The 13,876-nt window shown below is 36.3% G+C and overlaps 1 protein-coding gene across 1 annotated transcript in view; it reads right to left on the bottom strand.

Annotated features, from left to right (window-relative positions):
• LOC136844153 (uro-adherence factor A-like) overlaps positions 1-13,876 on the bottom strand; it is a 137,946-nt gene that overhangs the window by 53,584 nt on the left and 70,486 nt on the right. The window contains exons 7-8 of the mRNA XM_067113166.1: positions 7,113-7,247; positions 78-203 (exon numbers count right to left, since the gene is read on the bottom strand). Coding sequence (XP_066969267.1) covers positions 78-203; positions 7,113-7,247 — 261 coding nt within the window. The remainder of the gene's footprint in view (positions 1-77; positions 204-7,112; positions 7,248-13,876) is intronic.

Below are 13,876 nucleotides of genomic sequence, written 5' to 3'. Positions count from 1 at the left end.
TTAAAGATCATTAGCTTCAAAGTACTAGTCAATTACTATTTTACTTGGAAAAATTCTTAGTAATGTGATTGAATTACCTTGGCAGAGCCTTTAGCTAGGAAACTGGAAATTTTTGCATAGGAAGGAGAGTTTTTATCCAGGCCAAGCACATACATATGAAGGTCCTCATCATCATTCACATTGCACTTTACTTCTGGACCAGTCTGAAACAGAATAAAATAGGAGAATCAGAAAATCTGTACAGTATTCAAGACTATCCAGTCATAAAAATACAAATCACATAAAATCCTTCTTGGCTCTAAATGAATTAATGGATTAATCCTTTCTTGGCCACCAGTTATTACCCTAACCTTGCCTTTTCATATAAGATCAGAGCAGTCGCTACCTCATTAGTTTTCAGACAAAACTTGTCCTCCCGTCTATTTCGTAGTCAACTTACTGGAGGTGTAATTTGATCTTCGTGTTGCACTATTTACAAGAAGTGGAAACAGTGTTCATAAACTGCAGTACCTTGGGTCCGTTAACAGTGGCTGCCACGGTAGTTGAACTTCAACAAGAGAGATTGTACCTTTCCATAAGATGTGGTATAGTTTTATGAATTCTTTCTAAATTTACGCTAAGTGGGAATGCATATTATGTAGAAGAAGGATATTATACTTTTTTGTGTTTGTATTTAGTTGTGAAAAGCATCGTGTTTTGCTGTTTTGTGTATTTAATTGTTTGTTCGGTTGTTAGTGGAACATTTGGTGGTGGTCAAAGATGCCGTGAAGACAGCCTTGTCACAGCTCTGATGCAGTGTCATTGTCTCTCGCAGGGACTCAAGAAAAGGGAATATAGCCATAGTTGCCGGTGCCATCAAACCCACTCAAGTATTCCTTTTCATCCTAACGTTCATTTACAGAGATTTGCTTTAGGAGACATGCATATCTAAATGTAAGGAGAGTCTCTTGGAGTGTGCTTTAAATGAGAATTATGAGTAGAGACTGAGCTCATGCCAATCTCATTCTAATTCAGGCTGGGAATATCAAATGTGCCATTTGAACTAACATTAAGTTTATATTGTTTATGTCTTAGATTAATATACATAACACAACGCAGTGTTTCAAGTGCAATTTTGGAAGATGAGTGAAGTAACCCGGGTGTTACGGTATAGACTTGGGCTACAATTAGGTTAGTACGTTTCAAACCGTTTAGGATATATGATTACACTTATGGTTTGAAATGGTCTACTTGTTCTGAATGAGTCAGAATAATGGTATTGGGGATGAAGCATGGGAAGCATTCTTTCTATCCTCTATCACTCCACTTTGATATAAGGTGTCAAGTCCTGGAGGAGTCTGGGGGTACCATGTACTTGGAGTGCCCACCAGTTTTTAGTGGATGAGTGGTGGCTCTTATTTCAGTGTAGGTGACAGCATCATCTTACGGCACCCAGGGTAAGTGCACTTATTTATGCTTTGCTGGCCATCAGACACATCTTTCACTGCAAAGCTCTCACCTAAGTAGAGGCGCCCCACGGCTACACATCCACGACACTACAGGTTAACCCTTAAACGCCTACTGGACGTATCATACGTCAACTAAAATTGTCTGTTGGGTGTCAAGTGGACGTACCGTATGTCGACTACAAAAAATTTCAACCTTTGGTCAACTTCGACTCGAACGAAATGGTCGAAAAACGCAATTGTAAGCTAAAACTCTTACATTCTAGTAATATTCAATCATGTACCTTCATTTTGCAACAAATTGGAAGTCTCTAGCACAATATTTCGATTTATGGTGAATTTTTTAAAAAAACTTTTTCCTTACACCCGCGCGGTAACTCGGCCGAAAATTTCAGAAATTCTTTCGTCATTTTGTCGTAATTTTTGCACTATTTTATATTAGCCGTTACATAAAGTTTTATATATGAAAATGTGTGCAATTTCATGTAAAATACAGCAAAATACAACCCATGGTTGTAGCTTTTATCAGTTTGGAAATATTTTCATATAAACCACGATAACTGCCAAAATTTCAACCTTCGGTCAACTTTGACTCGACCGAAATGGTAAAAAAACGCAATTGTAAGGTAAAACTCTTACATTCTAGTAATATTCAATCATTTACCTTCATTTTGCAACAAATTGGAAGTCTCTAGCACAATATTTCGATTTATGGTGAATTTTTGAAAAAAGCTTTTTCCTTACGTCCGCACCAGAAATTCTTTCATCACGTTGTCGTAATGTTTGCACCGTTTTATATTAGTCGTTACATAAAGTTTTATATATGGAAATGTGCGCAATTTCATGTAGAATACAACAGAAAATAACTCATGGTTGTAGCTTTTATCAGTTTTGAAATATTTTCATATAAATCACGATAACTGCCAAATTTCAACCTTTGGTCAACTTTAACTTGACCGAAATGGTCAAAAAACCCAATTATAAGGTAAAACTCTTACATTCTAGTAATATTCAATCATGTACCTTCATTTTGCAACAAACTGGAAATATTTTGATTTATGGTGAATTTCTAGAGAGAGAGAGAGAGAGAGAGAGAGAGAGAGAGAGAGAGAGAGAGAATCATTACGTCTGCGCAGTAACTCGGCCGAACATCTCAGAAATTCTTTCGTCACGTTGTCGTAATGTTTGCACCGTTTTATATTAGTTGTTACATAAAGTTTTATATATAAAAATGTGCGCAATTTCATGTACAATACAACAGAAAATAACTCATGGTTGTAGCTTTTATCAGTTTTGAAATATTTCATATAAATCACGATAAATAGAAAAAATTCGACTTTCGGTCAACTTTAACTCGACCGAAATGGTCGAAAACTGCAATTGTAAGCTAAAACACTTACAGTCTAGTAATATTCAATCAATTAGCTTCATTTTGCAACAAACGGGAAGTTTCTAGCACAATATTTCGATTTATGGTGGAGAAAAAAAAAAAAAAAAAAAAAAAAAAAAAAAAAAAAAAATTTACGTCCACGCGTTACGAATTCATGCATCATTTTGTGATAATACTTTCTCTGTGTTGCTTTGATTCTTTTACAATTTGTTATATACCAAAATCATCGCAATTTAGTGTACAATACAAAGAAAAACAAAATAACCCGTTAGCTTTAACCGTTTTGCTCACAGCGCGATTTGTATAAAATTACATATGAATAATTTTTTTTTGCGCTGTCATATATTTCAATATTTATATATGATAATGATATTTTTTTCATTTCTGATGGTTGCATACTAAACTTCGGGCAATGACAAAAAAAAAAGGAGCCAAAAATGAACTCTTAATCTTAAAAACTAAGCGTGCTGTGATTTTTTGAAAAAAACTTTTTTTCCGCTTCGGCGCTAACTCCCGAACGCCGCCAGCATACAGGAGACGTTTTTGTAAATAGAGGCTCGGCGTTTAAGGGTTAAGATGAGCACCAACCAGAGGCAGTATCTACCTGCAGTACTTCTCGTACCAGGTAAGGAAACGAGCATTGTACCATTGCCAGCAAACTTCTCTATCTCAAATTCATTGCCATTACTTAATATTTTGGAGTAGAATATGCCCACATATCACACTTCCTGTTAATGTGGGATTCAGCTATGTAATTACTTGTTAAGTTACTAACATGAAAATATCATTTTCATGATAACATTGTTTCATATACAGTATACTTACCAAGTAATTAAAAACTTTCAGAGCCCTCCCTCCCCTCTCATGGACATAAGGGCACAAACGAATTGAGCTCTTCTGCTTTGTTGTTCCTATTGTTCCCCGACAGTGGGCGGGCTAGTCACCTACACAAAAACAATAGAAGCGCTACCGCAATCTTTAAAATTTAGGCTGCTGCGCAAATTGAAACTATAGCTTAATTTTATCGTAAAAATAAAATGTTTCTTCCTGCAAGAATACAAACCCAGTGCCATATGTGTGTGAACAACTCCTCAGGTAGGAGGACAGTCTCTCACCAACCTGACAAATGCAATCTTCACATAGAAATGCCAAGCAACCTGTCACAGTCATGAGCAGAGGCTAAATGACTTTTATAACCTACACCAACTGTGTGAACTATCACTTTACAAATCTTCAGAGAATGGGTAGCACAGGTCAGAACACCTGCTAGTTCTGGGTTAAACATCACAAGACACAGGCATTATCGCTGTTTCATGTTAAAAGGGGAGTAAGAGGAGTTGCACCTTATGCGCCAAAGATCAGATAGGATGCCTAACCATGAAGTCTACCTGCATCATCCAGCTCATAATCAGCCTGACTGCTGCCTCACAGGGGATGGAAGACTAGACAAGAGATAGAGCGATACACTCACCCAATTAACTTCTGCCCTTATTTCATTCCTAAACTGAGCACCTTAGGCAAAATACATTTTCTGTCTGAGGTTCATGGATTAGCTATTTAACAATCACCACAGGTCCTATAAGTGTCCAAGGACTTGTGGGTAAAGTTCCCATCGTAAAATGATGTAATAGTCTGATGTCGCCAAACATCTGCCCTCATTACCTATGAACCAAAGCATTTCTCTGAATGGCTAGGGCTGGAAAGCCAACCTCCTCACAAAATTAACTGTGCTCACCTGATCGTCTCACGAAGCCAGAAAGGTATTTCTGCACACTACCACCTTTTGCCTGCTGGTGATACTCATATAAAGACCCCAAAACTGGCCCGAGACTTTTGCGTTCTCACTACATAGTGCCACAGGGCTTGCATTGGGCACATAAGCATCTCATCTGCCTCTCCAACAACAACTTGGGGAACCAAAAACTGGTTGGTTTCAGAGCTTCTCTATGGCACTGAAACCAACAAGACTTTTAGATAACGCATACAGTATTTCCATTTGAATTAGTTCAAGTGGACACCTGAGGGGTTACTACTACTTGTCCAAAACAAAGGGCTATGATTGGTAGACGTTCCTTCATAAAAAAAAATTAAGTACTTCCTGAAGGACAGATGGCCTGACACCTGAAAATACAGTGATGGAAATCTGCAAGGGATTGGTTGTTTCCCTGTTTGATGTCTCATGAGTACATCCTTGAGTGCCATTTTTACAAGAGTTACTATCAGACACATGTACAGGTAGTCGTCGACTTACAACGGCATTAGGTTCTGACAGAGCGGTCGGAAGTCGATCTTGTCGTAAGTCGACCAAACCACATATGTACATGTATTCTGTACCTACCGTATATTATCCATCATATATTACATCCTAAGTATGACTAGCCTACATATACATTTTATATTATCCAAAAAATGTGCATGTATAGTACCTATTTTTACGTTTAGCATATGAAATCTTATCATGCTTGAACTCCTTGATTAATACTTACTTTTATTACTGTATTTAACATTTTTATTGTACGCATTCAAACTATCTGTCTGGTCTGTTTACATTTTCTTATCCGCCATTTGCATTGCCAATCGGCTACACGTATGACGTATTATTTACTTTTGTTTATTTATAGGTTTGAATTAAATACATACCGTATTTGACGACGTATAAGAAGCACTTAAAAAAAAAAAAAAAAAAAAAAAAAAAAAAAAATATGGCCTAAAAAATCCCCCTGCGTCCTATGTACATAATGTAGGCTCAAAATTTAAGAATTTTGGCCGAAATTATACATGAAACGTCACGTAGATGCGTAAAATTCGGTGTTATCCTAATAACCTATTAAAAAACAAAGTTTATTATAATTATTTATCATTATCACACTTACCATCACCGCAATTACTACTGCTAGTATTATAATCAATATCTACGTTGTTATTACCGATATTTTCATTAAAATGTTAATATCATTATCGTCGTCTACAGCGGATCGCCGCATTCCACATTTATAGATATAAACAGTACGTGTGCTGCCACCTATTGGTGATTATCTCGAGAGCTTTACGGATAACAAGGCTTCGTTCGGTTCGTAGTTGGCAATTCCTGCTAACATTCTCTTTACGCATAACAACATGGCTTCGATCAATTGGTGGTTGACAATTCCTGCTACCATTCTCTTTAGGCATAATAACAAGGCTTCGTTGAGTTGATACTTCGTAACTCGTGCTAGCATTCTCTTTTAAGAATAATAACATGGCTTTGTTCAGTTGCTCACGAGACTCGAGCCGTTACATAGGAAACATTTTTATTTATTGGATTTTACCCCTTGATTGCATACTTTTATAATATATAATGGATATATATAACATATATTACCGTTTTTGTTGATTCTGCCGGTAAGAAACAATGTTTACAAATGAATGTGTTGCAATCTATTGGTAAACCTATGAGGTAGCTTTCAGCAGCAGACGAAACATTCGATCGTAGTAAATGGCTGATTGTATAATACATATTTTGATAAACATAAATATGGTAAATAACTTCTTTATTAATGTTTTTGTTGATTCTGTGGGTAAGAAACAATATGCATATGATAACCTAATACTACAGTTTTTACTTACCAAAATCATATGAGCATAGGCTAGGAAACCTTATTTTTTTCCCCTTAATGTCCTGCTGAAATTGGGGTGCGTCCTATGCAGACATGCGTATTATAAGCCATCAAATACAGTAATTTGTTATTACATTTGATTTATTTGCAAAAAATAGAAATACAAAATACATTACAAAATTATGAATCTTTTACTATTTTCGAACGACACAAACACACAATGCTGCCGAAAGCTGAGCATCTCTCGGATATGAGCGCGCTGCGGTAGCGAAAAAGTATCGATGCGCTACTCGACGTATTTTAGCAAAATATAAAATTAAATATTATTATATATTATTATATTGTCATAGCCGTCGTAAAGTCGGTCAGTCGTAAGTCGCATAGGTCGTAAGTCGACGACTACCTGTATCTTTTCCACCCAAGGAAATACTCCTTCCCTTGCCATCAAATTCAGCAACTTCAGCACTCATTCCTGCCATTTCAATATCAGCCGATTCCTGATATGAGAAAAGCTAATCAACATACAAAAGCAAGGCGACAAAGAAAGAGACAGAGGAAGGAGAGAGGTCCTCATGTTAAACAAAATTTGTTCCCCTTACAAAATGAAAAATGATTAGAAACAGGTGTAAGTAAATGACAATTTTACATGGCAAAATTCATTGTATTGTGATCAAAGCTTACCTTATCAGAACCTTTCAAATGGAAATTGCTAAGGTGTCTTTTCAGGAAGGAGGAAAATCTTTCATCCAACACAGGCACATGCACACAAAGGTCCTCATTATTACTGATGTTGCAGCCTAAAGTTTCGGAAGAATTCTGAAATAGAATCATATGAGAGAATCTGTCAAGAAAATACAATCATAAAAGCACAAATGTCATAAATTCTTTACTTGCTCTAAATGCCTGTGACCAACACAAGTCTTCACAGCATCACTAACTTGGTAGTCATTTATCATATATCTTTGGGGCTTGGTCCCTGGTCCAGATGTGTCAGATAATGTTGAGTTCTGGATAACGAAGCGATAATTGAAGGATTACTCTACAGTACCAAATTATGTCTTACAATGCCTAAATATATGATAAAACACATAGTCACTAATGTAGCAAAAAAATATTTCTTTCATTACCAGCTTGTCCTTTAAGTGTAACTATTTACAACTTTACAAACACAGATGGATCCAGCAATACAACCTCTTATGTACTTCACCAAATTGGAGACTGCATTCAGTTGGTAACACTGGGTAGGCAAAAAAAAAAAAAAAAAAAAAAAAAAAAACACTGGGTAGGTAAAAAAAAAAAAAAAAAAAAAAAAAAAACACTGGGTGGGTAGAGAGAGAGAGAGAGAGAGAGAGAGAGAGAGAGAGAGAGAGAGAGAGAGAGAGAGAGAGAGAGAGAGAGAGAGATTCTTTTCTGCATGGGAACTTTTGCAATTATTACAGATTTCAGAGCATCATCACTTAAACATAATTTTGTCAACAGCTTTTGAGTGGCAGCACATTGTCATGGGATAAGCAAGGCTAAGTTCTTATGGGGTGAAAGTGCCAGGAGAGCTGAGCAGGGAGGGTGGGGCAAGACTGTCCATTTGGGAGCCTTTCTTGCACTTTTCATGTCCATCAGTGTCTCAGTTAGTGTACGTGTTCTAGTGCAAACATACAGACACTCCTCTACTTATAAACGGGTTATGTTCCAAACGGCTGTTTGTATCTTGATTTGTTCTTGAGTCCACCTTGATATACTCAGATTGAATACATACAATACCATTCATGTTTTTTCATACTAAAACACAATATTAGTACTGTACTGTATTTTATAGAATATTTTATTAATAAGAATATTTAAAACCTAAATACATTGAGCAAATTATGATGATAATACAGTGAAGTAGTTTTAATCTACATTCCCGGTTGTTCATACCTCTGAAAGTTCGTAAGTAGAGGAGTGTCTGTGCACCATTTACGTGTGTATACATACACATATAATTTGTGAGGTACACTACAAATGCACTGTTGCATATTTATTAACCTTACTCTTTCTGTCTGGGTTATTCTATTAGTATTTATGTGGTATGCCATATAAAAATGTATAAATCTTTACTTGTCTCAACACCATCAAATCAACTTGAGTAACAAACAAGGTTAAAACCTTTGCTAAGTAGGTAATACTCATGATTACTGATAAACAATTGTATAAATCACATTTAATTATATATACATATATATATATATATTTCATACATATGTATACATATATATATATACAGTATATACACGTGTATGAGTATGTATATATATATATATATATATATATATATATATATATATATATATATATATATATATATATATATATATATATATATATATATATATATATATATAATATATAATATATATATATAATATATATATATATATAATTAAATGTGATTTGTATAACTGTTTATCAGTAAACATGAAGTATTACCTGTTCAGCAAAGGTTTTAACCTTGGTTGTTGCTCAAGTTCATCTGATGGTGTTGGGACAAGTAAAGATTTATATATTTTTGTATGGCATACCACATAAATACTAATACAATAACCCAGACAGAAAGAGTAAGGTTAATAAATATGCAACAGTGCATACTGTAGTGTACAGTAGAACCCCAGTCCTCGGCTGTACTAGAACTCGAAATAATCAGATTTCAAAACGAAATGTTGAGTAAATTTTGTGTCGGAGTTCAAACAACAAACCGGAATCTGACCCGATGAATCATATGATACTTGTAGAAAAAAGTTTCGGGAGGCTGCCGCTAGTTGACATTGTTGGTGGCGTTCTTCCCATGCTTATTTAAAAGCATTTAAAGCCCACACATGCTGCTGCTGCTGCTGTTGAAAAACAAGCCATATCACATGAAATTAATAATACAGTATTTATAAACCGAATTACTGTATGTCTGTTATCAAAAAATTTAGAAAATTTTCCGAAATTATGTCGGAACTCGGCAGCCTGTGGCAGATATAAACAAACCAGAGCGCCGCCCTGGTGGTGTATCGTGGTACTAACTGTGGCAGATATAAAAACATTATGGTAATTAATTACATAAACATTATGTAATTAGTACCACGATACACCACCAGGGCGGCGCTCTGGTTTGTTTATATCTGCCACAGGCTGCCGAGTTCCGACGTAATTTCGGGAATTTTTCTTAATTTTATGATAACAGACAAAGTAATTCGGTTTATAAATACTGTATTATTAATTTCATGTGATATGGCTTGTTTTTCAATGTTATCATTATTAACAATAGTTTTCATGTGTACCTGTTACAGTACAGTACATTCTGGTAGTGCCTATAAGGCTACTTAGCCTAGCCTATGGTAATACAGCCACATTGGTCATAGGCCAACTTTTTTGATACAGTATGTATTTAAAAATGTAAAAAGTGCTTTTGACACGGTAAGTTATTCAACTCTGAACCTATTTAATTGTGATTTGTGTAAAGTTTTGTATAAAAAGGCAAGGTTGGGGTAATGACTGGTGGTCAGGAATGGATTAATCCATTTTCAGTTATTTCTTATGGGAGAAATTAACTCAGAATTCGACAAAATCGAATCTCGACACTTCTTCTGGAACGAATTAGCGTCGAGAACCAAGGTTCTACTGTACCTCACAAATTATATGTGTACGTATACACAAATGGTGTACAGACACTCCTCTATATACACACATACACATACTTATACTGTATACACATATAGTATACATATATACATATACTGTATACACACATACATATACTGTGTATATATATACATGAGGCATCCACTGGAATAACCAGGTTTGGCCACATTTTAAAAAAGCAAGAAAATCGTGCTCAAAGTTTTAAAACTTAGAAATGCCATAGCAACATTATTATTTGTTCCTCAGAAAAAATGTTTATATGAAAATTGTTGCAAATTTACTGCACTTGAACGCCAGGGTAGTAAAAAAAATTAACTTTACAACTTTTGCTACTAGAAGCTAGTAAGTAGCAATAACTGAATGTGCTATGGCATTTTTAAGCATTTGAAACATTTTGAACATGGGTTTTCACCACTTATACACTCGTCCGGTAACTTTCCGATTGAGAATTTGTTGGTTGGTAATAGTAAATTGGTTTAAGTAGTCCAGATACAATTTTCGGAATGTTCATTAGCTACTAGAAGTGTCTCAAGTGACACCAACAAGTAGCAAAATCAGATTTTAATTTACTTTTGTGAATTTGTGCATAAAAGGAGCCCCAAACTCAAAAAATGTAATGTTACAGCGTTTTAGATGCATTTCCCTTCCCAGAGAGTTAATGTGGTAAGAATTTCCTACTACTTGCTACTAGTAGCAAGTAGTAAGAAATCAGCAAGAAGATTGTTATTCCAAATAAAAATTCAATTAAAACAATTTGTACAGGTACAAAAAATAACACAGTATAATAATAAATGCTTAGTTTGGGTGTTTGTGTATGACTGCTACTTGCTACTTGTTCCTACTAGTAGGTATTAATAGCAAAAAACAAGTCCAAGTCATCAAAACAATAAAAAGTCATAATGAATGAATATCAGGTAAGTGCAACAATTTTCCTTAAAACAAGTCCAAGTCATCAAAACAATAAAAAGTCATAATGAATGAATATCAGGTAAGTGCAACAATTTTCCTTAATACTAACAATAAGTGTTTGTTAGTATTGTTTTTTGTTACTAGTAGCTCCTACTAGTAGCCAGCAGGTATCACTAATAATAACTCAAAGTTGGAGATAATTCTACACTACTAGTCACATGTAAGTTAAAAATTGTCTTTTGGTACAAGTATGCAGCAGCAGTCCAGTCTTGCAACAATAAGTAATAAAAGTATACAAGCAAAAAATAATATCAGTATTACACAAAAATTATTTATAAATGGCTTTAAGGACGCATTTACAGTGCACAAACAAGGTTTTGCGCCATTCCACACCAAACTCTATGTTGTGAAACCGACTTTGGGACGAAAAAACGAAAATTGATGTTGTGCCCCAAACCTGGTTATTCCAGTGCACGCCTCAAATATATATACTGTACACATACATATATACGTGTATATATACATGTATATATAATCAGAAAGCTACAAACGTCCTTTAATATCCAATTCACTCTACCTCGGAAGTAATATATTTTCATATATGTTACCGAAGGGGAATTTTTAGTTGATAATAAGTCCACCGTCCCGTGGGATCGAACCAGCGACGGACGAGGAATCAGGACTACAGTGACACACTAACCAGTCGGCCACAAGAGAGGGTATAAGTGAATACCATCTCCCATCAACCCACCCGTCGAACTCAGGTGTTTTGCGTTTGGAGATGATATCCACCCACCTCTGCCATGTTGACCGTGTAGTGCGTTTGTCGCACGTAGCCATATTATGACTATTTATCACATCACCGTGATTCATATACAATCAGAAAGCTACAAACGTCCTTTAATATCCAATTCACTCTACCTCGGAAGTAATATATTTTCATATATGTTACCGAAGGGGAATTTTTAGTTGATAATAAGTCCACCGTCCCGTGGGATCGAACCAGCAACGGACGAGGAATCAGGACTACAGTGACACACTAACCAGTCGGCCACAAGAGAGGGTATAAGTGAATACCATCTCCCATCAACCCACCCGTCGAACTCAGGTGTTTTGCGTTTGGAGACGATATCCACCCACCTCTGCCATGTTGACCGTGTAGTGCGTTTGTCGCACGTAGCCATATTATGACTATTTATCACATCACCGTGATTCATATACAATCAGAAAGCTACAAACGTCCTTTAATATCCAATTCACTCTACCTCGGAAGTAATATATTTTCATATATGTTACCGAAGGGGATTTTAGTTGATAATAAGTCCACCGTCCCGTGGGATCGAACCAGCAACGGACGAGGAATCAGGACTACAGTGACACACTAACCAGTCGGCCACAAGAGAGGTATAAGTGAATACCATCTCCCATCAACCCACCCATAATCGAACTCAGGTGTTTTGCGTTTGGAGGCGATATCCACCCACCTCTGCCATGTTGACCGTGTAGTGCGTTTGTTCCCACGTAGCCATATATGACTATTTATCACATCACCGTGATTCATATACAATCAAAAAGCTACAAACGTCCTTTAATATCCAATTCACTCTACCTCGGATAATATATTTTCATATATGTTACCGAAGGGGAATTTTAGTTGATAATAAGTCCACCGTTCCGTGGGATCGAACCAGCGACGGACGAGGAATCAGGACTACAGTGACACACTAACCAGTCGGCCACAAGAGAGGGTATAAGTGAATACCATCTCCCATCAACCCACCCGTCGAACTCAGGTGTTTTGAGTTTGGAGACGATATCCACCACCTCTGCCATGTTGACCGTGTAGTGCGTTTTGTCGCACGTAGCCATATTATGACTATTTATCACATCACCGTGATTCATATACAAATCAGAAAGGACGTTTGTAGCTTTCGATTGTATATGAATCACGGTGATGTGATAAATAGTCATAATATGGCTACGTTTGACAAAACGCACTACACGGTCAACATGGCAGAGGTGGGTGGATATCGCCTCCAAAACGCAAAACACCTGAGTTCGACGGGTGGGTTGATGGGGGATGGTATTCACTTATACCCTCTCTTGTGGCCGACTGGTTAGTGTGTCACTGTAGTTCTGATTCCTCGTCCGTCGCTGGTTCGATCCCACGGGCGGTGGACTTATTATCAACTAAAATTCCCCTTCGGCAACATATATGAAAATATATTACTTCCGAGGTAGAGTGAATTGATATTAAAGGACGTTTGTAGCTTTCTGATTGTATATGAATCACGGTGATGTGATAAATAGTCATAATGGCTACGCATGAAAAACGCACTACACGGTCAACATGGCAGAGGTGGGTGGATATCGCCTCCAAAACGCAAAACACCTGAGTTCGACGGGTGGGTTGATGGGAGATGGTATTCACTTATACCCTCTCTTGTGGCCGACTGGTTAGTGTGTCACTGTAGTCCTGATTCTCGTCCGTCGCTGGTTCGATCCCACGGACGGTGGACTTATTATCAACTAAAAATATTCGTAACATATACGAAAATATATTACTTCCGAGGTAGAGTGAACTGGATATTAAAGGACGTTTGTAGCTTTCTGATTGTATATGAATCACGGTGATGTGATAAATAGTCATACATGTATATATACATACATATATACATGTATACATATATATACATATACAAATATATATATATATATATATTTTTAAAAACATATACAGTATGCATATACATACATGGTGAGTGTGTGAACCATAGATCTTACACATGCTGCAGATTAAGAACATGGGATCTCATAGGTGTATATCTTAGGTTCTAAATGATCTAGGACTTGCCTCAGGATCCACACAATCACAC

Source organism: Macrobrachium rosenbergii, chromosome 12, assembly GCF_040412425.1.
Source record: "Macrobrachium rosenbergii isolate ZJJX-2024 chromosome 12, ASM4041242v1, whole genome shotgun sequence".
In the NCBI taxonomy this organism is placed as follows: domain Eukaryota; kingdom Metazoa; phylum Arthropoda; class Malacostraca; order Decapoda; family Palaemonidae; genus Macrobrachium; species Macrobrachium rosenbergii.
The sequence above is the reverse complement of the archived record's forward strand: the minus strand, read 5'-3'. Positions and strand labels throughout refer to the sequence as shown.